Source organism: Malus sylvestris, chromosome 15 (genome assembly GCF_916048215.2).
Source record: "Malus sylvestris chromosome 15, drMalSylv7.2, whole genome shotgun sequence".
In the NCBI taxonomy this organism is placed as follows: domain Eukaryota; kingdom Viridiplantae; phylum Streptophyta; class Magnoliopsida; order Rosales; family Rosaceae; genus Malus; species Malus sylvestris.
Window position 1 is genome coordinate 53,318,490 of NC_062274.1, and position 24,965 is coordinate 53,343,454.

The window sequence follows — 24,965 nt, forward strand, 5'->3', positions numbered from 1 at the left end:
TCTTTTCCCAATGTTGACACTGTTGGTGTTGCATACTCCAATTAAGTTCGATTCAACTTAGCATGCTTATTTTACAAATGAGATAACCACAAATCCTAACTCAATTGTGAAAATCATATTTCACTATAGTTCAGATGTGTCGAATTGAGTGTTAGATATCGCAAACTTTGTCCAATAAGTAACCTTGCACGACCAAATACACCTCCTTGGTGTGAAGCTCTTTCCCTTCACTTCTCTCTACCACTACCATCACCACCGCCCCCATCCCCATTCCTCCACCACCCCAACACCATGTTGCCCACCACAATCACCACCCTTATTATTGCAGCCACTTAAGACAACACCTATACTATCACTATCTTGCTGACCATCACCACATGGCATTTCCACCAACTTTGTTGGTGCCACTACCTCATATGACCACTTTGTCATGGTAGTAATCACCAGTTCAAATAATGAAAATTTGAAAAACAGCAATGCTTATTTATAAATTAGTCATTAAAATATCCTTGACAATCCACAAATTCTATTAAATTTTCTGATAAAAGTATCAAAAACTCCATTATAATCCAAATAGAATTCAGTTAAAATCCACATGGATCAAGCTCAAAATTCATATATTCATAATTCTATAAAAATCCATCAAACTCTATATACGATACACCACCTAAGATTATCTGAAAACCACTAGCCTTGATTTCTGAAGCCAGGAAGATTTTGAGCAAACTTTAAACCAAAAAAAAACCCTAATTAAAAGTTTAAAACCACACTAGTTTTCTTTGGGGTTGGACCAAGGACCATCTTTTTTGCGTGGAAAATTAGGTGTGAATGTGATTTGAATAAGGCATGTCACACTTTTCTTTTTCCATTTCGTCTTTTTCTTCTTGACTGACCTAAGAACTAGTCAGTAACGCGTTGGTCTACCATGATGTGGAGATGGATATAGACAAAATAGCAGCTCTTTGATAAGCAATTGTGACTTTGTCTATTGCTTGACCTACACTGTATTAGTCTTGCAACCCTTATGAGTGCAATTATGCCAAGTACCAAATGCAGCATGGCCCTTAGGAAATTTCCTGGCCCTGCTCTTGAGCGTGACACACTTACTGACGCTGGTATTATCTTTCAACATATTGTATTGAGTAGGCCACAATTGGACCTCCTCTCCTCAATAACATGTTTTATATAACTAGATGAACGCACTACAAATTACTCATTCCTCACTCACCCCAAACACTTGATATATAGTTTATATTAAAAAAAAACCATATGGATAATCCCATGAGAGTTGTTTCACTTCTCAGATTTCTAAGCATTGTAATAACCATTAGCATTTGCCCATGCAATGGCAATCTGATCAGTGTGCCTTGCAAGGAATATGAGAGACAAGCACTTTTGATGTTGAAGCAAGACCTCAAGGATCCTTCAAACCGGCTTTCATCTTGGGTTGGCGGCGAAGGAGACTGCTGCAACTGGACTGGAGTTATATGCGATAAAAAAACTGGTCATGTCCGCGAGCTCCACCTTGGGAATTATTATGCAGATGAGGAATTTTCAAGTGAGAGTTCGTCCTTGGGTGGTAAGTTAAATCCTTCTCTGCTCAACTTAAAGCATCTTAGCTACCTAGACCTATACAGAAATGATTTTGAAGGAAAACAGATTCCTAGCTTCTTAGGTTCTTTGAAAAGTTTAAGATATCTCAACCTTTCAGAAGCAAGGTTTGGAGGAACAATTCCTCCTCAACTAGGAAACCTCTCGAGTCTTCGCACTCTTGATCTGTTTGATAACCTTTTGGTAGTTGAGAACCTTCAATGGATTTCTGGCCTTTCTCTTTTGCAACACCTGAATATTGCTGGTATAGATCTTAGCAAAGTATCACATTGGTTGCAGGGGACAAACACACTTCCCTCTCAGCTGGTAGAACTACATATGTCTGAATGTGATCTAGGTGTCCTACCAGGCGGAATTTCGAACATGACTAGTCTTCGAGTTCTTAATCTCGATTACAACTCTATCAGTTCTATAATTCCCATATGGTTGTATACTTTTAGCAATCTTGAAACACTAGTTCTTTCAGAAAATAACTTTCATGGTGAAATTTCAAGTTCCATTGGAAACTTAACAGCCCTTGTCAATCTTGACACATCGGACAACCAACTTGATGGGAAAATCCCAAACTCATTGGGAAACCTTTGTAAGCTGATGGTTCTCGAATTTTCGAGGAACAATTTTAGCGGAAGCATTTCAGAAATATTTGAAAGCTTGTCTACGTGCAGTTCAGGGCGCATTGAGTTATTGGGTCTATCAGATAATAATCTTTCAGGTTATCTGTCTCAGCTTGGTAACTTCAAAAATTTAGGCTCGCTTGACTTTTCAAGTAATTCAATATCAGGTCCGATTCCAGTATCTTTGGGAAATCTGTCATGCTTAGAAAGTTTGGACATTGGTAACAATCAATTAGAGGGTGTTGTCTCCGAAGTTCATTTCACCAATCTTACAAAACTGAAATACTTTTATGCAAGCGAAAATTCGCTGACTCTGAAAACTAGTCTAGATTGGCTTCCTCCCTTCCAACTAAACACCTTGTTTCTAAATTCTTGGCATCTAGAGCCATCAGAGTTGCCTGCATGGCTTCAAACTCAAACAAAACTGTATGCTCTTAACCTGTCAAATACAGCTATTTCAGGTATCATTCCTACTTGGTTTTGGAACTTTTCCTCCCTTGGATTAGGCCTTTTGGATCTCTCTTACAATCAATTGTACGGAAAGGTTCCGAATATAGATTCTATGTCTTCAGAAGTAATTAACCTAGGTTCTAACCAGTTCCACGGTTCATTACCTTTGTTTTCTTCCCACATAACTACACTAGATCTTTCCAACTCATCATTTTCCGGAACTCTGTTTCATTTCTTTTGTGACAAGACTGATGGGCCAAAACAACTTGAAATTCTTCAACTTCAAGACAATTTTCTCAACGGAGAAATTCCTGACTGTTTGGACAATCTACAAAACTTGACACTTCTCAACTTAGAAAACAACAATTTGGGTGGGAACATTCCAGCCTCCGTTGGACACTTAGGACTCCTCCGATCATTGCACTTGCGCAATAATCACTTATCTGGAGAAGTACCTACTTCCCTACAAAAATGTGAGTCCTTGTTCCTTCTTGATCTTCACAAAAATGAATTTGTTGGAACCATACCAACATGGATTGGTAAAAGTCTTTCACATTTGGGAATTCTCAGCCTCCGTTCGAACATGCTTCACGACAACATTCCTCATGAACTATGCAGTCTCCGAAATCTCCAGATCCTAGACGTCGCGGACAACCACCTTTCCGGAGCAATACCAACATGTTTCAAGAATTTCACAGCCATGGCAAATTTTTCAAACTCGAGAGACCCCATTTTGTTCTCCACTATATCATTTGGTGATGGTGAAGCCTCCTTCGAGGACAACTACATAGAGAATGCAATCTTGGTGAGAAAAGGTAGAGAGATGGAGTATAACAAAATACTTACTTTGGTGACAAGCTTGGACCTTTCAGACAACTTTATATCCGGAGAGATCCCTGAAGAGCTGACCAGCCTCATCTACTTGCAATCATTCAACTTATCAGGAAATCTTTTGGTTGGAAAAATCCCTTCAAAGATTGGTGATATGAGATGGTTGGAATCTCTCGATCTCTCGAGGAACAAACTTACTGGTCAGATTTCTCCAAGCATGTCAAAGTTAACATTTCTAAGCAACTTGAACTTGTCCTACAACTATCTGACAGGACAGATTCCAGAAAGCACACAGCTTCAGAGCCTTGATAGGTCGAGTTTCTTTGGCAATAAACTTTGTGGACCTCCACTGGAAAAGTGCAGCACAACCCATGGTGGGAGTTCAATTTCATCGGGTGATCAAAAAAAGGGAGGAATTGGTCGTTTACTTGAAGACGGTTGGTTGGATCTGAGCTTGGGACTAGGGTTTGCATTTGGATTTTGGAGTGTTCTTGGCTCGTTGTTGTTGAACATGCCATGGAGTACTGGGTTTTCGCGGTTCCAAAATAATATTGTGAGCAAGCTCTATGCCATAATTCAAGAGAAACTATGAGCATTCGAACTTAAGTGCAGAGTGAAAGAGCGTTGCTTTAACCAACTTGGATATGCCAATGTTTGAAAAGATTTATGATATTACTGTTGAATCTTCATAACTATTACTGCATGAATAAGTTGTACCAATATTTATGTTTGTGTATGCGAACAGAGTAATTTTCTTGCTAATTTCAAACAAATACGCAATTACCATGATCGTATTCCAAATAAACAATTGCATAACATGAATCTAGTTACAGACTTCTCATCATCCAAAGCAGTTTAGTTCTTTCCTTTCACTTCTCTCTACTTGCGTGAATCACCTCCTGTAAATATGACAATTTCAATACCATCAAAAGCTTAGGTTCATAGCATCAGAATTATTATTTTAAATTGAACATATCATATGCTTGTAATGTCATGACACTATCAAAACAGAAATATTAGTGCCTTCAGATTACTATGATCGAAGTACATAAACTAATAAGGAAATAAATGCATGCCAAACAGGGGTTTTATATGGTAAATTCGGAGCGATGTAAGGTTGTCAATGAAATGCACAAGGTACCGACAGTTAAGGAGTCTCGAATAAACAGATGGATATGGATCATATAAACATTTCAGAGTTCAATAAGATAAAACAAAAATACAGAAAGTTTACTGGACAAATTCAGAAAGTGCATGGAAATAGTGCTAAACTAACGTAGCTTTTTATGTCAAGCAATACGGAAAATTGATAGAAAATACAGAGTTCATAGAACAAAAGATCAGGTAAACTGCATCAAGCAAACTGGAAACCTTTTAAAAGTTCACGTTCTTTGCACAAGATGTGTCCTAGTTCCCAGCAAAGCTGAAATGAACCACATCAAAGAAACAGAGGAAACAATTGTACCATTTGCTGGCGACATAGTCGTACACCAAGAAAATTGGAAATAGATTGTCCCATTGTACATGCCAAAATGATAAATCCCAGCATCATCTAAAGCTTTTGGAAGCAAGGCAAGCAAGGGTCCAACCTTGGCCCTGAAAATACAGGGATTTGAAATAAGAATCGTGAAACCGAACTCTGTATGCATTCACATGGTAACAAGTAAACCAAGCACAATTCAATGAGTAAAAAGATAATATGGCATTACAACACACTTCATATTCCATGTGATATGCAGAACAAAATAACCAATCTTCCACATACACAATGATACCATATCATTCAACCAATAATTAATGATAGAACCGAAAGATGGTGCATGATGCATTAGCTAGCAATACATGCAAGTGGGGGGTAAGAATATGGTGATCCTTGTTCCCGGATCAAAAACTTGGTTTTTCATTTTACCTCACAAAAAATGTAGAGTTCAGACACAGAAGTCCTTATGATAAAACAAAAACCATAAGGAGACTAAGTGTTCATCCTTGTCATCACCATAGAACCATACAGACGTAATTGAGTCCCAAGAGACTAGATCCTGGATATGTACAGATCCTCCCTGGTTTAATACTAAATAATTACTGCACATAAGAGCTACAAAGCACAAGCCTTCCGAAAGGGAAAAAGGGTACAAATATTTACTTCTTAATACAATAAAGTACATAGCTTCCCAAGTACAAATTTTACATACTTACATCACTGGACGTAGAAACGAAGAAGGATATCCATGGCACTTCCCCACCTCTCTACCAAGCTTAATGGAACAATGTACTGATCTACGATGCCACTACAAAATCCACTCCCTTCATCTTTCTTCAATATTCCTTCAGTATTTGTAGAACCAGTAGTGGTGCCCACAAAATTGGACTCCGATTGGTCACTGCAATTCTTGAATTCAAGAAAGCTTTCTATAGGCTCACAATATTCAAGTAACGTATCCCGGCTCTCTTGTGGTTCATCGAGTTTAGAGAACACTGTCTCATCAGCATTTGCATCCCCAAATAATGGCCCTAGCGAGCGAAGAAGCTGATTATTGAAAACTTGTTGTGAAAGGTTCAAGGTTTCCTCCTTGCCTGCAGGATAAATGAATTTATGTGTTAACTCTTGAAAGAATAAGAGCAAGAGGTTTCCAAGAGCTTCTGAATGACCTAGAAAACCAGTGAGAGAGGAGGCTACCAGGCAAAAATAGCGTGGCCTGGAATAGGGTTCGCCAAACTGTAACAGACTCAATATGAACTCCTGCAGAACAAAATTTGTTCTTCCCAATATCTCTATCATTTTTGTATGCGTATCAGATGTCTGCAGCCAGGAGATAAAACAAAGGAATTGGAAAACAAAAAACAAATCAATATTTTACCTACAATTAAGATAAAACTTCCAAGGATTGACCTCAAATCCGACAACATTTTCCACAAATAACACCATTGGTCGAGATGTGTGTAGTATCAACTCAAGAATGTTGAGAAATGAAAATGCCTGAGCATCGCCGGATTGCTTCTGGAGACCTATCCATAAGTAACTAGTGAAAATCTGTTTAAGCGGTTGCCATACATCTGTAAAGACGAAAATGATGAAAACTAACCTTGTCGAGTGTAAAGTTGGCAAGGAGGAGAAAGAAGTCATGCATCCGCCCCAAACAGTCGAGATCAGCAGCAGTAAGGCTCTGAATATTACCCTTTACAAACAAGAATATTCAAATTTCAGTGCAAGATGAGCTCAAGTAGGTTTAGGAAACATCAGAAAGTGGCTCAAAATACCAAACACCGAAACAAATGGTACTTGTTGTGCGGAAGCGTCAAATATGAAACCAATAAATTACAACGGCAAAATATGACAAGACAAATAATCCAAAGAACACAATGATTTATACTGGTTCGGCGTAAGCCTACGTCCAGTTCCGAGACGGCAAGGAAATTCCACTTATATCAAAAGGAGATTACAAATAGAGTTTTAACTCTCAAACCCAAATCCCACATACAACCAATAGCTCTCACTCGAACTAAGAAACAAATGGAGAAGAAGAAACACATATCAAAATCCTTCTCTCCCAAAAGCTACACAAGTAGCACCAACATCTTTGATTGAGTGATTACTAACAAAATGGGATTATTACAAATGGTGGGAAGGAGCAGCTCATATTCAAATGGGAGAGCCGAATGCTCTCCCTGGTTTCTCTCATCTGCCGCTCCCCCCCTTTTCTTCTCTCGGCTTCTCCTCAAACATATAGCAGCTGCTGCTGCCTTAGAAAATACCCAAAGAAAAGCTCTTTTGTCAAGTTGCAAAGGAAGGAGCCGAATAAACCCAATTCCATTTGCCTATAAAAAAATCCAAAGTAAAGGAATAATCATTCCTTTACAAACATCATCATGACCTTCCTTTTTCTTTTCAACAAACATCATCATTGTGTTTTTACTCATGATGATGTCCACCAAACTTTTCTTTGTTTAATAGCCGAAAGGAGAGTTGGCTTGTTGTCCCCTTGGCCACTAATTTGGCCACTATCCAACAATCTCCACCTTGGCCAAATTTCGAAAACTTCACAGAGAATCGAATCAACAATCACCATAAGCACCCAAAGTACAAACTAAAGACAACGGGAACTATATCAAATTCCCAAACTCTCGGTACTCATAATGATCTCCACCTCGACTCAAATTGTACCAAAGCCAACAAAAGTAGACCATTTCTCTACCGTCTTCTCCAAATTTGCAAACCATAAGTGCCTTGATCAAAACAAAAGTGATTCAAACGAAGAACTGAAATTCTTCAATATCACCGACAAAAGATCAAGCACACCATACCAAAGTTGGACATACAACGAACTCCACTTGCTCACAAACACCATGGTCTGAAACTGTACCAATAGACTCATTCACATAGCATGGCATATTCTCCAAGTCAAAACTGATTACAAATTTGGCAACAAGGTCTAACATACCACATACAAAAAAATATGCCCTTCACTCAAGTTTACCATCATCACATGAGCACCAACAGGACAACCAAAAATTTCAAATTCAAATAATCAGCAGGAGATCCAAAATCATACCTCAACTGGAGTCTTCAAGAAAACTAATTGCAGATGATGGAGACCAACAGACCAAATAGCAGTGGCAAACAAATCCAACCAAATGTCTATAGACCAAACAAAGTTAGAAAGCATATAACTTGCCTTCTACAAGAGGGTTCCACACAAATGTTATGCAGTGCAAGTGGTGTATCCAAAATAGTGTTATGTCTCACTATCCAAACCTTTGCAGAACTCAACAAATTGGCCCTCACAAACTCCTCCAATGTTTCCATCAACTTGCTCCAAAGGCAACTAGTGGGAGTGAAGAAAAACTTCTCTACCGTTGAAAAAATGCCAAAGAGAAGAAAACTTAGCCTTAGCCTTTTTCCCTTTTCTTTAGCCAACAACATCATTTGTCATCATGATGTCCTTCTGCCAAAACAAATGGCAAAAGAAAAGGAACCAACATTTTCTTTTCAATTCTCAACAACTTCTACTTTTTTTTTCCGGAACCATTCTCCAATATGCGAGCTCAGGGACTGCATTATGGTCCCTTACCATCCTTCTTCAACGCCACACATTTCGCAGCAATGCAAGCAAAACTTGTATCTCCAATTGACCAAATGCCAAAGTCATTCCTCCTGTCAAATTTTTTCATATTTCACCGTCATTCGAAGATTTCATAGACAAACTAGTACAAAGCCTCCAAGTCGAAACCCGGAGCTCTGATACCACTTGTTGTGCGGAAGCGTCAAATATGAAACCAATAAATTACAACGGCAAAATATGACAAGACAAATAATCCAAAGAACACAATGATTTATACTGGTTCGGCGTAAGCCTACGTCCAGTTCCGAGACGGCGAGGAGAGGAAATTCTACTTATATCAAAAGGAGATTACAAATAGAGTTTTAACTCTCAAACCCAAATTCCACATACAACCAATAGCTCTCACTCAAACTAAGAAACAAATGGAGAAGAAGAAACACATATCAAAATCCTTCTCTCCCAAAAGCTACACAAGTAGCACCAACACCTTTGATTGAGTGATTACTAACAAAATGGGATTATTACAAATGGTGGGAAGGAGCAGCTCATATTCAAATGGGAGAGCCGAATGCTCTCCCTGGTTTCTCTCATCTGCCGCTCCCTCCCTTTTCTTCTCTCGGCTTCTCCTCAAACATATAGCAGCTGCTGCTGCCTTAGAAAATACCAAAAGAAATGCTCTTTTGTCAAGTTGCAAAGGAATGAGCTGAATAAACCCAATTCCATTTGCCTATAAAAAAATCCAAAGTAAAGGAATAATCATTCCTTTACAAACATCATCATGACCTTCCTTTTTCTTTTCAACAAACATCATCATTGTGTTTTTACTCATGATGATGTCCACCAAACTTTTCTTTGTTTAATAGCTGAAAGGAGAGTTGGCTTGTTGTCCCCTTGGCCACTAATTTGGCCACTATCCAACAGTACTAATACAAAACTGACCCCATACAGAACCAGTTGACAAGCAATTTTAAACCAAAATATTCAAACAAATTGTAAAACATCCAAAATTAAAGCATCTAAGAGATTAAGCGCCTGTTTGGAACTGTTCACTAAAAGTAATTTTTAATAACCAACGGCGCTTCCGCCTACTTTTTGCAAAAAGCTTTTAAGTATTTCTGGGTCATAGAATGCACCAAGCACTTTGCATTTCAATAACAATTTCAACGGATAAAAGCACTTCTACAAAAGTGCTTATGAGCAGAGTGATTCCTACAAAAGCAGTCTTAAACGATCCCTAAGTGTAAGAAACTCAAATTGGGTAGCCATATATAAAAAAACTTTTGATCCTCAAGAAATCAAACACCACAAATTTGTACTTAGGCTGTGCACACTGTATAAAAAGGAGCTTGAATTTGGATAAATTACAAAATTGAACTAAAAAATGGGAAGAACCTGATAGGGACGGTGGCCGAAATTATGCTGGTGAACTTTGTTGGCATTGTCGTTGATGTCGAACGCTTCCACAACTTCGGCGTTCACTCCTACCCTCATTAGCGAGTACCTCTGACAATCGCAAAGATGCAAACTTGAGCAAAAAACGTTGAAGAATTAAAAAACTGGAAAGCAAAACGGGGTATTTAGGGTATATGGGTTACCGTATTACCATTCCGCCAATGCCGCAGTAGAACTCAAGGACCCGCCATGGTTGCTCTTCCTGTTTCTGCCCTCTAAACCCTTTGCTATTTTAGCGTCGTCCCGCGGGCTGGGCAGCCTCGACTGTCAGTTCTAAGGCCATCTCCAACCGATGGAGCCCACCCTTCAAAAATTTTCAAGATATTAATATTTTAATAAATAGTATAGGGTTATATTTGCTTCCATCTCCAACCGAGGGCCAGAGGGGTTCGTTTTAGCCCTTTCACAAAAAACCATCTCCAATCGAGCGCCAAAGGGCTATAGGGTCAAATATAATTTATTATTTAAAAACTACAAATTAAATTCAAATCCAACGGCTAAGCGACGTCAGCATGGAGTAGGCATTTACGTTTTATGTTTTTAAATGTTTTTAAAAATGTTATTTAAGTTTCATGTTGTATAATTTTTATGTTGGTTAATGTTATTTAATGTTGTTTCATATTGTTTAATGTTGTTTCATGTTACTTAATTTAATTTAATATTGTATAATGGCTTAGGAAGTTATAGGAAAAAAAATGGAATTTAAAAAAAATATGAAATAAATTTTGTGAAATAGAAGTTATAGGAAAAAATAGAAGTTATATGAAAATTTTTGTAAATAAAAAATAATAATAATAATGTAAAAAAAAATATCAAATCAAATGCAACGGCTAGTAGCTGTTTCATTTGAATTTTTTCTTAATAAATCATGTCGGTCATAACCGACAGGAATAACAAAACATTAAAAAAAAATAGCCAGCCTGGGGCTAGCTGGCTGGCAAAAGCAGTCAGCCCTTTGGCCCTTTGAAATTTCGTGGGGCTCTCCCAGATTCCCGAGCCCTCTGGCCTAGCCCTCGGTTGGAGACGGTTTTAGGGCTATTTTCGACCCTCTGGACCCTTCGGTTGGAGATAGCCTAAAAATCCCGCCTAGGCCCGACTAAGCGCTTGTCTGATCACCGTCCAATTAATATAATAAATTTAATTAAATCCATTTAGTCCTATATATTGGTGTGTAAACATATAGAAAAGCATGCAAAAGTGTGGCAATGACGTGATGTCCACAAACGTACACATATATATGTATGTATAAAGGCAAGTGTCGATATTGGTGTCTATATATATGCATGCGAGTGTGTGAACGTGTTTTAGGCTTCTGCGCTGCAGCTACAGCTGCTGCTTTCGTCAGTTCGACAAGATGGGACAGTGAGTTATATAATAGATACGCATACGTGTAACCTGTCAGACAGCCTACTCAGTTAAATTTCGTCGGTCATCTTTTGTCATGTCAGTCCACTTTCGTAATGTCAGCCCTCTTTCATCATGTCAGTCCACTTTCGTAATGTCAGTTCTCGTTCGTCATGTCAGTCCACCTTCGTAATGTCTTCGTAAATCCTCACTCGTAAATCTTCGTACGTAAATCCTCGTTCGTAAACCATACAAGTCAGTCCACTTTCGTGTCAGTCCTCGTTCGTAAATTTTCATACTTAAATTCTCATTCGTAAATCTTCGTTCGTAAATGTCAGTCTGCTTTCGTGGAAGGTGTCAGCCCACATTTTATGTGAAGATGTGAGGTGACTTTCGTAAAGTAAGCGAAGAAGCCTGTTTGGCTTTCGCGAGTTAGGCACACGGAACAATGACTTAAAGTTTAGCAACTTCCATAAATTTGGTCTTAGTAAGAAATGCTTAAAGTTTAGCTAGGTTCAAAAATCATAGTTTCAAGGCCACATATGATCGAAAAACTTAGTTTTCCCCTATTTTACATAAGTAAAAAAGGGAAAAATGGGGCATTGTGGGAGGATAAAATCCGGTTTCGACTCATGGGCCAATCTAAGTCACCCAGGGGATGGTGTTATGCAAGGTAAACCGTAAGGAAAGCCCACGAAGAACGCGCGCATGTGTCCAGGTAACCGCCTCCACTACAGAGGATCATTGAGGAAGTGGGAAAGGAAAATATGACGTGGTGCTTGTTCCCAAAGCATGCGGTCATATTACAGAGGACCACTAAGGAAGTGGAAAAGGAAAAGAGATCGTGATACTTGTTCTTCAGGCATGCAATCCTATAATTATGGAGAAGAGCCAAAGAACAAGGTATGTAGGAAAAAGTTGAGAGAATCCAAAGAGTAGGAAACCAATCGACTGACTTGAGCGTCGGAGTATCTTTTGCAGGTACCCTGCCTGGGCAAGCTACGGAGGAAGGTTATTCTGGGCCACCTCAAAGAAGGATTCGGCAAACGTGAGGATTACGGTCAACAAATCTATGGAGTTATTTCTTCTTGTAGGAAATCTCACTCCAACAGTTGGACCCCGTCTAGCTGTCTAGGCATGAACCCCAACTCGTCATCCGACTAGCACTTAGCGTCTTTTAGAAGCTTGTTGTCAATTCATTATCAGCTTTGAAGCGCAAACGACAAGCCATTTGTTCTCCAATAAGAATATAGATGCAATGGTAAATTACACTTTACCACCTCAGGTTTGAGGTCTGTTGCAACCTAATACAATATCTTCAAAAAATTTCACTTTTATACCTCATTTTATACCTCACGTACTATTTTATTTCAATATAATACATCATTTACATTTTCCATCTATTGGTTCGTTACGAGTTAGCATGGCTGCTAAATTTATACCATGTGACAAAACATAATTCTTTATGCATTAAAAATATTATATTGATCCTTTAAAAAAAAACAAATAAACAAATAAACCCAGAAACCCACCTCTCTCCCCTCCACCCTCTTCACCTCCCCTCCCATCCAAAAACCCACCCCACCCCGACCTCCCCCGCAACACCCCCCCCCCAACCCCCAACCCCACCCCACCCCTTATCGTGTGCACCCCTCACCTGGTGCTCGAGAACTAGCGATTCTGCCTCTGTCGTGAGCGCTTTGCACGCCATGGACATATCTGACCGACTCGACTCGAGAACCAGCGATCTGCACGGACTCAACGTCATTTTGTTTGTAACCAAACAAAAATTAAGCCCAAGGGTGAGAAGAAAAAAATTGAATTTTACAAAAAGTTTATTAATATTTTAAATGAATAAAAAAAATATTTGTTTGCCATGTGGCACAAATGTGGCAGCCACGTCAGCTCTCAATGGATCAATGGATGGAAAATATAACGAACATATTATATTAAAATAAAATAGTACGTAAGGTATTAAAATGAAATTTTTTGAAAATGTTGTATGAGATTGCAATAAACCTCAAACATAAGGTGGTAAAATATAATTTACCGTAGATGCAATCATGCAATGACGATTTTGTTTTGCATTTTGTAAAGGCCGAATTAATGTACTTTAATTTTCACTTTCGTTCTTTTAATTTTACTTTTGGTTAATATTTTTCATCCGTATAATTTTGTGATCTTTTCACCTCAGTCCAACTTGTCAACTAACTTTATGGTATGTTTACAAACTCGTAATCATAATCAAAACATGGAATTAGATTTCAATTACGGGATGAAAAATTTTATTTGAACTCATATAACTTATTTTTACACTTAACTTACTCTCTTCACCTATATTACTCTTAATTAAACAATCAATATCTCTTCAAACCCAAATTTACCACCTAAACTACCCGCATAATCTAATTCAATATATAAATTTTTTCTTAACCCATTTAGAAAAAAAAAAAAAAAAAAAGAACGCATTAACCCGTTGGTTGTAAATGGAAAAGTGGACATAATTATAGCCTATTTGAGTTGCAGCATTTTGTGATAACAACGCTTGTAGCATGCAAAGCTCCATGGGAAATTCTTCTGAAATTAAGTTATTATTCAACATAAAAAGGAAAAGATTTGGAAAACAGCATTGTTGCCACCACCATCTCATATGACCACTTTATCATGGTAATAATCACCATGTTAAATGATTAAAATTTGAAAAACATCAATGCTTATTCATAATTAGTCATTAAAATATGTGTCAATCCACAAATTCTATCAAAATTTCTGATAAAAGTCTCACAAACTCCATTATAATCCAAATAGAGTTTCAGTTCCACATGGATCAAGATCAAAATTCAATCAATCAGAATTCCTTGACAAATCCAAGCTTCGTACGCTTTACGGAACATCTAGTCCACTTAAATAGTGGAATATTGGGAGACTCCTTTGGGGTTGAAAAAGGCACACAAAAGAATATAAAACGTAACTTCATGTTTTCATATTCCCTCATAGCAAAATTACTAGTAATACATCACCACACAGACATCAGGAAAGAGATGCAAGATATAATGTTACAGACTAACATGACTGCTGAGATGGCTTGCCACACCAGTGATGTTCAATTGACATGTTCTTTTCCCACTGTTGACCCTATTGGTGTGTTACATACTGCAGTTCAGTTCGACTCAACTTAACATGCTTATTTTACAAACGAGATAACCACAAATCCTAATTCAATTCCAACAATTATATTTCACAACAGTTCACATGTGTTTAATTGAGTGTTCGATATCGCAAATTTGTCCAATAAGTAACCTTGCACGACTGTATATACCTCCTTGTTGTGAAACTCTTTCGTTTCACTTCTCTCTACCACTATCATCACCATGCCCCCACCCCAATCCTCCACCACCCCATCACCATGTCGCCACAATCACCATCCCTACTACTATTGTAGCCACTTAAGACAATACATATAATATCACTATCTTGCCAACAATTACCATGGGACACTTGTACCAGCATCATTGTCACCACCACCTCATACGACCACTTTATCACGGTAATAATCACCATGTCAAATGATTAAAATTTGAAAAACAGCAATGCTTATTCATAGTTAGTCATTAATATATATATACATATATATACATGCTTATATATGCATATATGCTTAATATGTGGATGCATATTAATATGTTAAGTCTTTGACGAGACTAGTGACCATATCGATAATATCTTTAGATCATTCGTGATCTATTTTGACCACATGGTCATCAGGTGATGAGTTGTGTAGCTATCTTCGGCCGTAGATTTGTTTGCAAGTTATATTTGTCCTAGTGGACGCTAGGGTTGATGATTATTACTGGTATTGAGATTAACTAGTTGATGCTAGTATATTTCCTGCTTGCTATACTTATGTTAGTGGATGCTAGCATGACTGATTGATTGAATGTATGATTTCTGGATTTGACTTGATGGTTTTTCGTTGATATTGATGAATGAGACTTTACTATTATGGTAGTATTATATTATATAGTTTTTTACTATATATGTTTTCAAAACAGGGGTTATTATGTTTAAATGAAAATTTTATAATTGTGATAAAACTGGTCTACTCACGTTTTGTTTTATCGACCCCTTCAGGATGTAACGAGACTAAGGAGAACATCGGTGGGGACGAGTGGGCTTGGCAGTGAGGCTTTCAACCTCTGGGTTTTGGGTGATGACTCATTTACTACAGTTTTATCTATGTTGTAATAATTATTGCACGATCGCACTTTTGATTATACATAGCACTGCACTTTGTTGTATTTACTGCTGTGTGAAACTTCTAGCTACTATGATGTGATGTGATTAATAACGGGATCAAACCCGAGATAATACCCCCAAGTAAGAAGGATGATAAGTACTTATGTAGCAGCTTTGAATTTATTATTTCAATGAACATCTTTTGGTTCAAATTCTTATACATCATAAATATCTTACTATGGCTTCGTTATTAAGTTGGTTTGTGACGTCATCTACAGATGGGGTTATATAGTCAATTTAATGTCAGCCATCACATCTCGACCTCGTAACTTGTGCGCCATCATTATCTCCAATTTAAGTAGATTATTGTTATACTTGGTCAAATAAAACTGAGATGAAGAAACAAAATTTCCCTGTTGTTTTTTGAAAAAGGATTTTTATAGATATACGAGAAGATGAAGTAGGTCCTCTTCGTCAATCGTAGTCGTACAATGGAATACTCTTGGAGAAGCACTTATCAAAACTATCCGGGTGGGACTTTGTTGATCATTGTAGGATTTATCTATTAGATAAATAAAATGTTAATCCATCTAAATGAGGGTGTTTGATTGATATAATTTATCTTTATTATTATTGGTATAGTTAGAAGAAAATTAAAAGATATTCATACTGGAATATACTTAGGATTTTCATGGACTAATTTGTCATTCTCCACTCTTCCGAACCACTATATAAGGAAGACTTGAGTGAAAGAAAAACACAACAAGAAAAGCAAAGGTTTTCATAGTTTATATTCATTCTAGGGCCCGACGATCTTTGAAGTTCTAGACGTACACTAAATTACATAAGGATGGCCATAAGTAAAAAAAAAAACAGAAAGAAACGCTTAAATGGATGGAATCAAATTGAGACAATCAAAATCGATATGATCATATGAAACATGAATTAATTTGCAAAAAAAAAAAAAAAAAACACATGAATTATTTACTCGGGGCAAAAGGGCCTGTTGGAACTATCCTTGTGACTAGGAATATTGAAGTGCCTCAACCTCCCTTCTTGTTTTTTCATGTACCCTTCACAAAGAAAAGCCTTGGAGAACTTATCTTCCACATCCCTATTCACATCATGCACAAACACATCAGTCTCTCCCCCCTCTTTGTTCCTGGCCATCATCCCAGCCGTATAAATGGCACTCATCCTCCCTGGTGCTTCATCATGATACCCTGTGGGTGCATCCACCATGATCAAATCCCATTTTATCTCATACACTTCACTGGGCAACCCCTTGAGTGCCAGCTGGCATACGCTATACCTAGGATCACCAACTGCAGTGCACTCAGGCCCCTTCCCAACATCCATGAGACTGTTAGCCTCGTTCACTTTGCTATCGTATGTGACATGGTACGATTCCAAAGTGGGGAAGCGGCGCCGGATTTGCTCTATCCATGACTCGTCTTCTTCGAGGAAAATGGTGCGTCCGCCGTGGTTGAGGGAAGTCCACATGAGGCTGTCGTGGCCTAGGCCGAAGACGAGGAAGTTGCAGGGCGATTTCTTGTCCAAGACCTTGGATGTGACTGAGATTTCTTTTAGGGTTTGTTGTGGGGTGATGGTGGAGGTTGTGTAGTGGATTAGGGCTTTGGCTAGGGAGGTTGGAATCTTGTTGCAAGTCCCTGTGGAGTCACAATTTGTTGATTTTTCGTGATCATCTTTGGCTTGTTTCCCCGAAATGGGGGATTTTTCATTGGAGGAAGCTGGTGATGAATCAGAACTTGTCCTGAAGACAAAGATGACAACCAAAGCAAGGAAAATTCCAAGGAGGAGAAGCTTAACATTGAAAGTTGGATAGGTTTTGGTTCTCATGGTTTGGCTGGTTTTATCTGGTTTTTTGTGTGTCTTTGATCAGTATGTGTGGAGAGAAATAGGTTAAGATGAGAGGTTGGAACCCTAAACCAAGCATATATATGTGTATGCGCATATAATTTCTGTAATATATATATGTATATGCATGTATGTATATGTAACGGTTTTGACTAATTTGGTAGAGTGAGTTGGAGGAAGAAAGAGACTGGGTTGATGAGGAGGCGTTGCGTTGTAGTACTTGTATTGGATGCTTAAACACGAAGGGAAGGAAGTTGGTTCGGATGCTTAATTGATCAAGACATAAGAGCTGCTAGGATTCTTTGTGAAGCAAAGGGATCAAGTTAAGGTGGGTAGATCTACGAGTTCCATTTGGTTGCAGGTCTCAATTGTTTGGCCATTTTTAAATTCTGAGATTTGTTTAGTGGCTGCTTAATTTCCTGAGTTTGGAGGTGTTGATGATAGAGTACTAGGTTTTATTTATGGAGTTGTTATTGACACTTCAAAAACGTATTATAGGTATCATGCATAATAAAACTCGATTTTGCTTATCCTCCTTAATCAGGATGTATGTAGCGTTACCCCGCTATCGATTTGTGCCATGTGTTTACAAACTAACCATGAATAGCTCATACATGTAATTATTTCTTGCGAAAAAGAAAAGAAATTAAATTAATTAATTAATAAACTTACCATCTACTCTTTCTTCAGTTTACACTCATTAATTTAGTTTATTGGAATCTTAAATTGCCAAATGTATACTTTTCTCTTATATGGAAATTGAAATGAATATAGGGATTCCAAATATTCCAAAAAAAATTATAGGAATTTTGAATTTCTGATCCAATTTTTTTTTTTTTTTCAAAATGTTCTTAGCTTGAAAAATTCCAATTCTTTATAGGTATTTACAAAAACAAAATATTATTTTGTAAGGGTAATGCTAGGGAGAACAAATTTTTAAACCAAATGATGTGGTCGTCAATAATTGGAATGTTAAGTATCGATTAACGTACTTATTTTTTATTGTTAACACATCATTTGATTTAGAAATTTTGTCTACCCTATCATTATCCATTTTGTAATCAATTTTTGTATTTTTATCATGTTCATTGTTAGTTTAGATACATTTTATTCATAGTCTTTATAGTTAATCACAGAAATGGATTTAAGTTTTAATCAAATTATTATTGAAGGGGACTCCAGGATTTTGATTCAAGCAATAAAACAAGGGTGATGCTATCTACACTAATTTTTACTTTCTACACATTCCTTGTTAATTTGTCCTTTGATCTTCTTTAATAAATTTCATCTGACGATCGGAAATTAAAAAAGTGTGAGAAGTAAAAAGACGTGTGTGGATAACACCACCCTAAACAACGTCCCGCGTTGCTTCCAGGTTCGTATGTTCATCTCCTTAAATTAAAACAGCTTGCAATATAACCTTGTAAAAAATTAATCTACGACAAACAAACTGCACACATCGGAGGCTTATCCTTAATTATATGCACTTGTGAATGTGATGACAAAACCTCCTACTTAATCATATAACTTAACCTTTTACTTTACAAAGAATGTAATAGAGCTGATTGAGCAGATAGGGTTTCAGCTTGTCTCCAGCATCTCAACACCAAAGCGACGATCTTCTCTCGCCATCTGCCCACGAAACATTTTCCGGTTTGTCAATAACAAATACCATCATTCAGGAGCAGGTTATAAGTCAATGCCCGCGGATTTAACAAACTTCGAATGCAAGATTAATACTCGTTCTGAATCAACTCTAGCATGTGATGATTAGTACTCGAGTTGATGGTTGATGGCGTACCTTCATAAATCGAGTATATATTCGATGTGATATAATCAGAAGGAGCTCCATGCGTCCCAGTTTATCTTTCCGTGATGAGATTTGTCAAGTTCTCGAAAGGAATATATTCTTCAATATCAGAATTATGCCGATCTGAGGAGCTCTGGCTTTCAAAATTAAGGCAGTGCAATTCTCTCTTTCGTCATCACCTGCCGTTTCTTACATGCTGAAGTAGGGATTCTGTTTGTCCATTGTCACTGTTAGCTTTCTTGGTTTTGGTCTTGTCCAGGCGAGCTTTGCGGACAGCATGTTGTATTTGTTTCTCATGCTCCTTGAGCATCTCCTCAATGTTTCCTCCAGGGGGCATCAATGGTCCAGAGTAGTGAATCCGGTTCTTCCTGTTAGTGTAACCCTGATGCCAAACGGAAAATGATTCAGTATTATTCATGTTTAAATTCTACAAAGGCAGTAAACAAAGGTGTAGACATGGGGTTCAGAAGCAAGCGATGAGAGTTTCTATTACATACAAGTTTTAAAATATTGTTTTGCATGAGTCAAATTTTAAAATTAAACATGTAATAGATGAAAATGGTAAACTCCTTTACCGTTGCAGACTCCTTCCCAGATGGCTGTTCATCCTTCTTATGGGAAGACTTTGGCCTTTCCAGAAAATGGCGGGACCAATCATGTTTCGCAGAGGACTCCCCGTTATCAAAATAGTTATATCTGCCATTCATACGCTCCTCTGGCCAGTGTGGATTTGCACTTTCTATATTACCATCAAACTGTGAACCACTTCGAACTGAAGCTGAATTAGAAAACCTCGATGACTGGGCTGCTCCACGATACATGTAAGACTTCTGCCTGCTAAACTCCGCACCATTCTTAGAATGGCCAGATTGCAAAGATCCAAATGCACTTGGGTGCACTGACTGGCCAGAATGGGAGAAGGCATTTGGTGCTGCTCCTTTGGGAGGCTCAATAGGAAAGCCAGAGCCACTATCCTCTTCCGGATTGTACTTCTCACTGATGCTTTTGGGGTTAGCCTGTCCTTGTCGCTTCAAGATTAGAAAATATAAACAACAAAATGTTTAGAACCTAAATAAGTAATTCTTTGCAACAATTTGAGTTTTGTATTTAAAAACATGAAGATATAATTACAAACTTTTAAGGGAATAATACCTGTATTGCATTGGCATCTGATGCTGGCACAACCTTTGAGTCTTTGGAACTCCCACCTTTACCACCAGCTGCTTTTCGCCTGGTTCAGACGAGAATAATTTTCAAGCGTGAGTAAAAACAAGATTGGTTTTGACTCAAAACACACATACACATCTCTTTCCATTAATTAGATGGACTCTTGTTTGAATGTGTGGTGCCAGATTGACATCTTGGCAACATAACATGTGAAATATCTAGCAAGAGAACATTATTCTCTCTGTAAATAGATACTCTTTAATGGTATGAGTAAAGAGATTTCGTAACCAACGCTTGCACAAGGACCTGAAAATTAGTTAATACAATTTGGAAATAGCTCACCTTCTAGCTTCCTCGTCTCGGAGCTTGGCATCAAACTCTTTGCTCGGTGGGTACTTGGGCAAACTTGATGGATCACAGGGAAGAGGCAAAGATGTGAAGAACTGGGAAACAAAAATAAATAAAAATAGATCAGAAGTAAGATCTAATTTCCAAAATTGTTTCAAATTGACAAGATCACAAAATCCAACAGAAATAGGCAGCATGGTTTCCAAAAGCAAAGAAAACCCGTGATTACCTCACTCTGAAGGGCAGAAGAAGCTGTTCCCCGTCCTTCAGGTTCTACATCTAGAAGAACCTCTAACAGGGCCAATGTGGATTGAGGGAAGTCCTTGAATGTCTCAGCAACACATCTCTTGTATGGATGTGTTGGTTTAAAAATAGTTGCATGTGGCAATTTTGATCTCTTCCAGTATTCTTCAGAAGGTGAGCCACAAAGTTTGAATATCTTATGTAGTTGCTCCACCTTCAAAAACAATAAACAATGAGATCTCATCACAATCAAATAAGATGTCTGATAGTTTCATTGGCATAGTTGCTAGATTCACGTTAGAGCACAAGGCCTTAACCATACAAAATGAAATTCATTACAATCTGGTTACGTAAACGTTCAAATCAGTCAAACATCAAGCTCGTGCTTTTGAACGACTACAGTTGCATCTCAGAGTAGTTTAAATTCTTCATGCTTACATTCTAAGTTACAGCGCATATCTTTATCAAATGATGGTGGGAAGAAACAAACAAAGAACAACGCAGTTGTGGCCTATTTCGGACCATATGGCAAAACCAGTTATCAAACATGTAAGCAGGACTTTGTGTTTATATTCCCCTCTCATACCCATAACACATTCACATACAAAGATACTAAATTCGAAGTTTGCTGTTGGGAGTTCAAAATGACTATGAATACCTAGTTTTTTTTTTTTTTTCCACATCTAATACATGTAAAGCAAGCGGACATAAATATATACATTTATAGTTTTAGGTGTATATATCATGAAGAAGCTGGGAAAAATACCTCTGTTCTTCCTGGCATGATAGGCTTCCCAGCAAATAATTCTGCAAGAATACAACCAGCACTCCACAAATCCACAGCAACCCCATAGTCTGTAGAGCCAAGCAGAAGTTCAGGTGGTCGGTACCACAAGGTTACTACCCGACTTGTCAGGGGCTGCTTTTGGCGGGGTCGGTAAAAGGTTGCTAGCCCAAAGTCAGCAATCTTAAGGTTGCCATAATGGTCGATCAAAAGATTTGATCCCTTGATGTCACGGTGCAAGATACCATGACTATGACAATGCTCAAGTCCACGAAGAAGCTGTTGCATGTAACACTTAATCTGCAACCCAGTGCACAAACAACACATGTCAACCGCAAGAACGTCCTGCTACTATAATAAAAATAAGATCAGAAGGATGAAAAGACCTGTGCTTCAGTGAACTTGACCCCAGGTCGTGCTGCAATCCCTGCAAGATCATGCTCCATGTACTCAAAGACAAGGTATAAGCTGCCCGAAACCCTTGATGTAATCAGACCTTCAAGCTTCATGATATTGGGGTGATCAAGCCTACGCAAAATAAGAATTTCTCTCGCCATAAAACGCACACTTTCCGGATCCATATTGGCAAACCGCACCTTCTTCAGTGCAACTATTTTGTTTGAATCAAGATCACGGGCTCTGTACACACTGCTGTAAGTTCCTTGTCCAATCTGCATTATACACAGAAGAGAAAGAATTACTAAAAGAAAATGTCCTTAATGTCGACACCGACAAGAGAGGAGTAGTTTCAAACGTCTTGGTTTTATGTGGTTCTCACAAACAAGGTATCAATGCAACAGTGAGCATAGATGGGATCCATTGGTATTGTAGCTGAAAACTTCAATCAGAAGTAGCTAGTTTTAGTTATTTTTTTGCAGTATGAGTGCATCTAACCCACTTTAAAATGGTGATATGCATGATAAATTTACTATCAGAATGTGCAAGCATATAGATCTCTTTACAAATAAAAATCTACTGACACCACCCGACAACAATTGTAAGCAAATCAATCTGACAAATTAAGACTTTTCTAAAGCATGTCACCCAAAAACTAAATGCGCATATGTTCTTGGCACAAACTTAAAGTAAAACTCCAAAACAAACCCCAAAGTTTTATTTTACTCTGAAAAGTAAATGAAAGGAATCAGAGATTCACAATAACTAGTAATATTCACACCTGAAAATTTTCAAATGTAGGGGACGTAATACCATTGTTATTAAACGAGAGGATTAAAGATATAAAAGCAAACAAACAGACCTTCTCTAATTTCTCAAATGAGTCTGCCTTGAGAGGCACCCATCCACTAATCGCTTCACCTGCCACTGCAGTCAGCCAAGAAGGCCATCCAGCAATAACTTGTGCACCTCTTTCTCCATTTGTTACGCTGGTTATCCTAGTCAGCCCAGACGGTAACTTTCCCCCACTTGCCCCACCCTCCATGAAGGGTTTTGTGGGTTTCTCAGCAACCACCATCTTCTTCTCCCCTTCATCCGATGAAATAGGAGTTGACCCTGCATTGTCTTCTGTGCGGGGATTGGTTATCAACCGCGCAGTTGCATCAGCCCCAACTGCAGCTTCTGACCGTTTTGAAGACTTGTTTGATTTTTGTTCTTTGTCTCTACGATGATTCTCGGAAACATACTGATTGGCTGACCTTCCTTTTGAGCAAATGCAGCCCATTATTCTACTTCACAGTCCCTTATTCCAACAAGAATACTGCAAAATTCATCAATTCCAAGCGCAAAGAGCCATTTCTCAGGCCGTGAATTTTGCAGGCAAAGCATGTAATCCGATCAGCATTGCATCACCACTTTCAACTGATCAATAACCTGACTTCTCCAATCAACAACTTCTATATAATGAATGCACCCTTCAGATTAGTTCTTGAATACGAAATGCACGACCAGCAGTTCAACTCAAATTTCTACAAACCAAGGAAATGGCAGAGAATCCAGATCTCCGAATCGACGGTACTAAACGAATACCTACAAAGAACTATAAAAGTATAACTCGCAAAAGAACCCAGATCCCCAAATTCAAGAAAACTCCAGCAATGCCAACAACCCAATGAGGGGATTTCTCCACACTACCAGTTGAGATTAAGAATTCCCCAATGCCAAATTCACAAATTACAAAAACCCAGATGGAAAACAAGTCGTTCAATCAAAATCAACCCCAAGCAGGAAACTTTTTGTCAAAAAAGGCCAATGCTTTTTATCCAGTGGGATTTAGAGAGATATAGAAAGAGAAGGAATCAAACCTGCAGAAAGAATGTGAATTGGGGAATCAGGCAATGCAGAACGGAATCAAATGGCGGAAAAGGAACAACAGAGCGAGGGTGACTAAGTAGCGAAAATTTCTGGGGCCAATGCGGTTAACTCCATAAATAGAAAAAGTAGGTAAATTCCAACGAAAGCCATCCAAGACTATTACTTTGAATTGAAAATATTTACCCTTTTGGGGAATTCAAATGTGGTTTATGACAGACGAGCAACGGGGAGATTCTAGAGAGGGAGAGAGGGGGAGGGGGAGAGATTTTAGGATCTGGAATTACGATGAGCCAGCCAACGATATTGAACTCGGAAGAGGCAGAGCTCTCTCAGACACCATTCCACTCTGTTTTCTTCAACAGAAAGAAACCGAGTAAGTTTTATTTGCTTTGCTCTCTGTTATTGGTAGTTTTAGAGAGAGAGAGAGAGAGAGAGAGAGAGAGAGAGAGAGGGAGAGCTTAAAATTTAGAGTAAACTGCCGATTTAACCCCTGAACTATCATCCAACTTTCGATTTGCCCCCTGAACTTTTTAATTAGAAAATTAAGGACTTAAACTAATTTTTTTGGCCGATTTCCCCCCTACCGTTAGTTTTTCATAAATTTCATCCAAATTAACGTTAACTCTTATCATGTGCAAACCACGTAACTCTCATTTGTGGACAAAAGCGTCATTTCACTAGACCTTCAGACAGAAAAGCTATAGAATCACACATATTTGCATAGGTTTATATTTTAGAAATCTAAGGTTTTCAATTATTTTAAAGAATGAAGTGACCGAACTACCCACACATGTTGTGCATATGCTTTCATTTAACAGAAATTTGGATGGAATAAATGAAAAATTAACAGCAGGGGGCAAATTGGC

General features: G+C 38.1%; 4 protein-coding genes across 9 annotated transcripts; 1 reads left to right on the plus strand and 3 right to left on the minus strand.

Moving 5' to 3' along the window:
- Positions 1-1,159: 1,159 nt before the first annotated feature.
- On the plus strand, positions 1,160-4,295 carry LOC126602120 (receptor-like protein EIX1). The gene has a single exon (XM_050268944.1). The coding sequence runs from the start codon at positions 1,270-1,272 to the stop codon at positions 4,096-4,098; it is 2,829 nt and encodes a 942-aa protein (XP_050124901.1). The 5' UTR covers positions 1,160-1,269; the 3' UTR covers positions 4,099-4,295.
- On the minus strand, positions 4,006-10,311 carry LOC126602121 (tRNA (cytosine(38)-C(5))-methyltransferase 2-like). Of its 6 annotated transcripts, XR_007615985.1 has the most exons (6): positions 10,170-10,311; positions 9,959-10,069; positions 6,590-6,682; positions 5,703-6,306; positions 4,972-5,102; positions 4,006-4,405 (listed from the first exon to the last, which is right to left on the minus strand). XR_007615985.1 is itself a non-coding variant. In XM_050268945.1 (5 exons), exons 1-4 carry the CDS (start codon positions 10,170-10,172, stop codon positions 5,704-5,706), a joined length of 810 nt encoding a protein of 269 aa, XP_050124902.1. In that variant the 5' UTR covers positions 10,173-10,311; the 3' UTR covers positions 4,006-5,102; position 5,703. The 6 variants fall into 6 exon arrangements, 2 of the variants coding, with proteins under 2 accessions (XP_050124902.1, XP_050124904.1); XM_050268945.1 differs by having other exon boundaries at positions 4,006-5,102; XM_050268947.1 differs by lacking the exons at positions 4,006-4,405; positions 4,972-5,102 and having other exon boundaries at positions 5,371-6,306.
- Positions 10,312-16,365: 6,054 nt separating this feature from the next.
- LOC126601536 (glucuronoxylan 4-O-methyltransferase 1-like) lies at positions 16,366-17,556 on the minus strand. The gene has a single exon (XM_050268257.1). The coding sequence runs from the start codon at positions 17,456-17,458 to the stop codon at positions 16,583-16,585; it is 876 nt and encodes a 291-aa protein (XP_050124214.1). The 5' UTR covers positions 17,459-17,556; the 3' UTR covers positions 16,366-16,582.
- Positions 17,557-18,869: 1,313 nt separating this feature from the next.
- LOC126605586 (probable serine/threonine-protein kinase At1g09600) lies at positions 18,870-24,505 on the minus strand. The gene is made up of 9 exons (XM_050272992.1): positions 23,087-24,505; positions 22,215-22,499; positions 21,811-22,128; positions 21,031-21,258; positions 20,796-20,896; positions 20,439-20,517; positions 19,862-20,314; positions 19,278-19,668; positions 18,870-19,108 (listed from the first exon to the last, which is right to left on the minus strand). Exons 1-8 carry the CDS (start codon positions 23,507-23,509, stop codon positions 19,462-19,464), a joined length of 2,094 nt encoding a protein of 697 aa, XP_050128949.1. The 5' UTR covers positions 23,510-24,505; the 3' UTR covers positions 18,870-19,108; positions 19,278-19,461.
- Between the last annotated feature and the right edge of the window lie 460 nt (positions 24,506-24,965).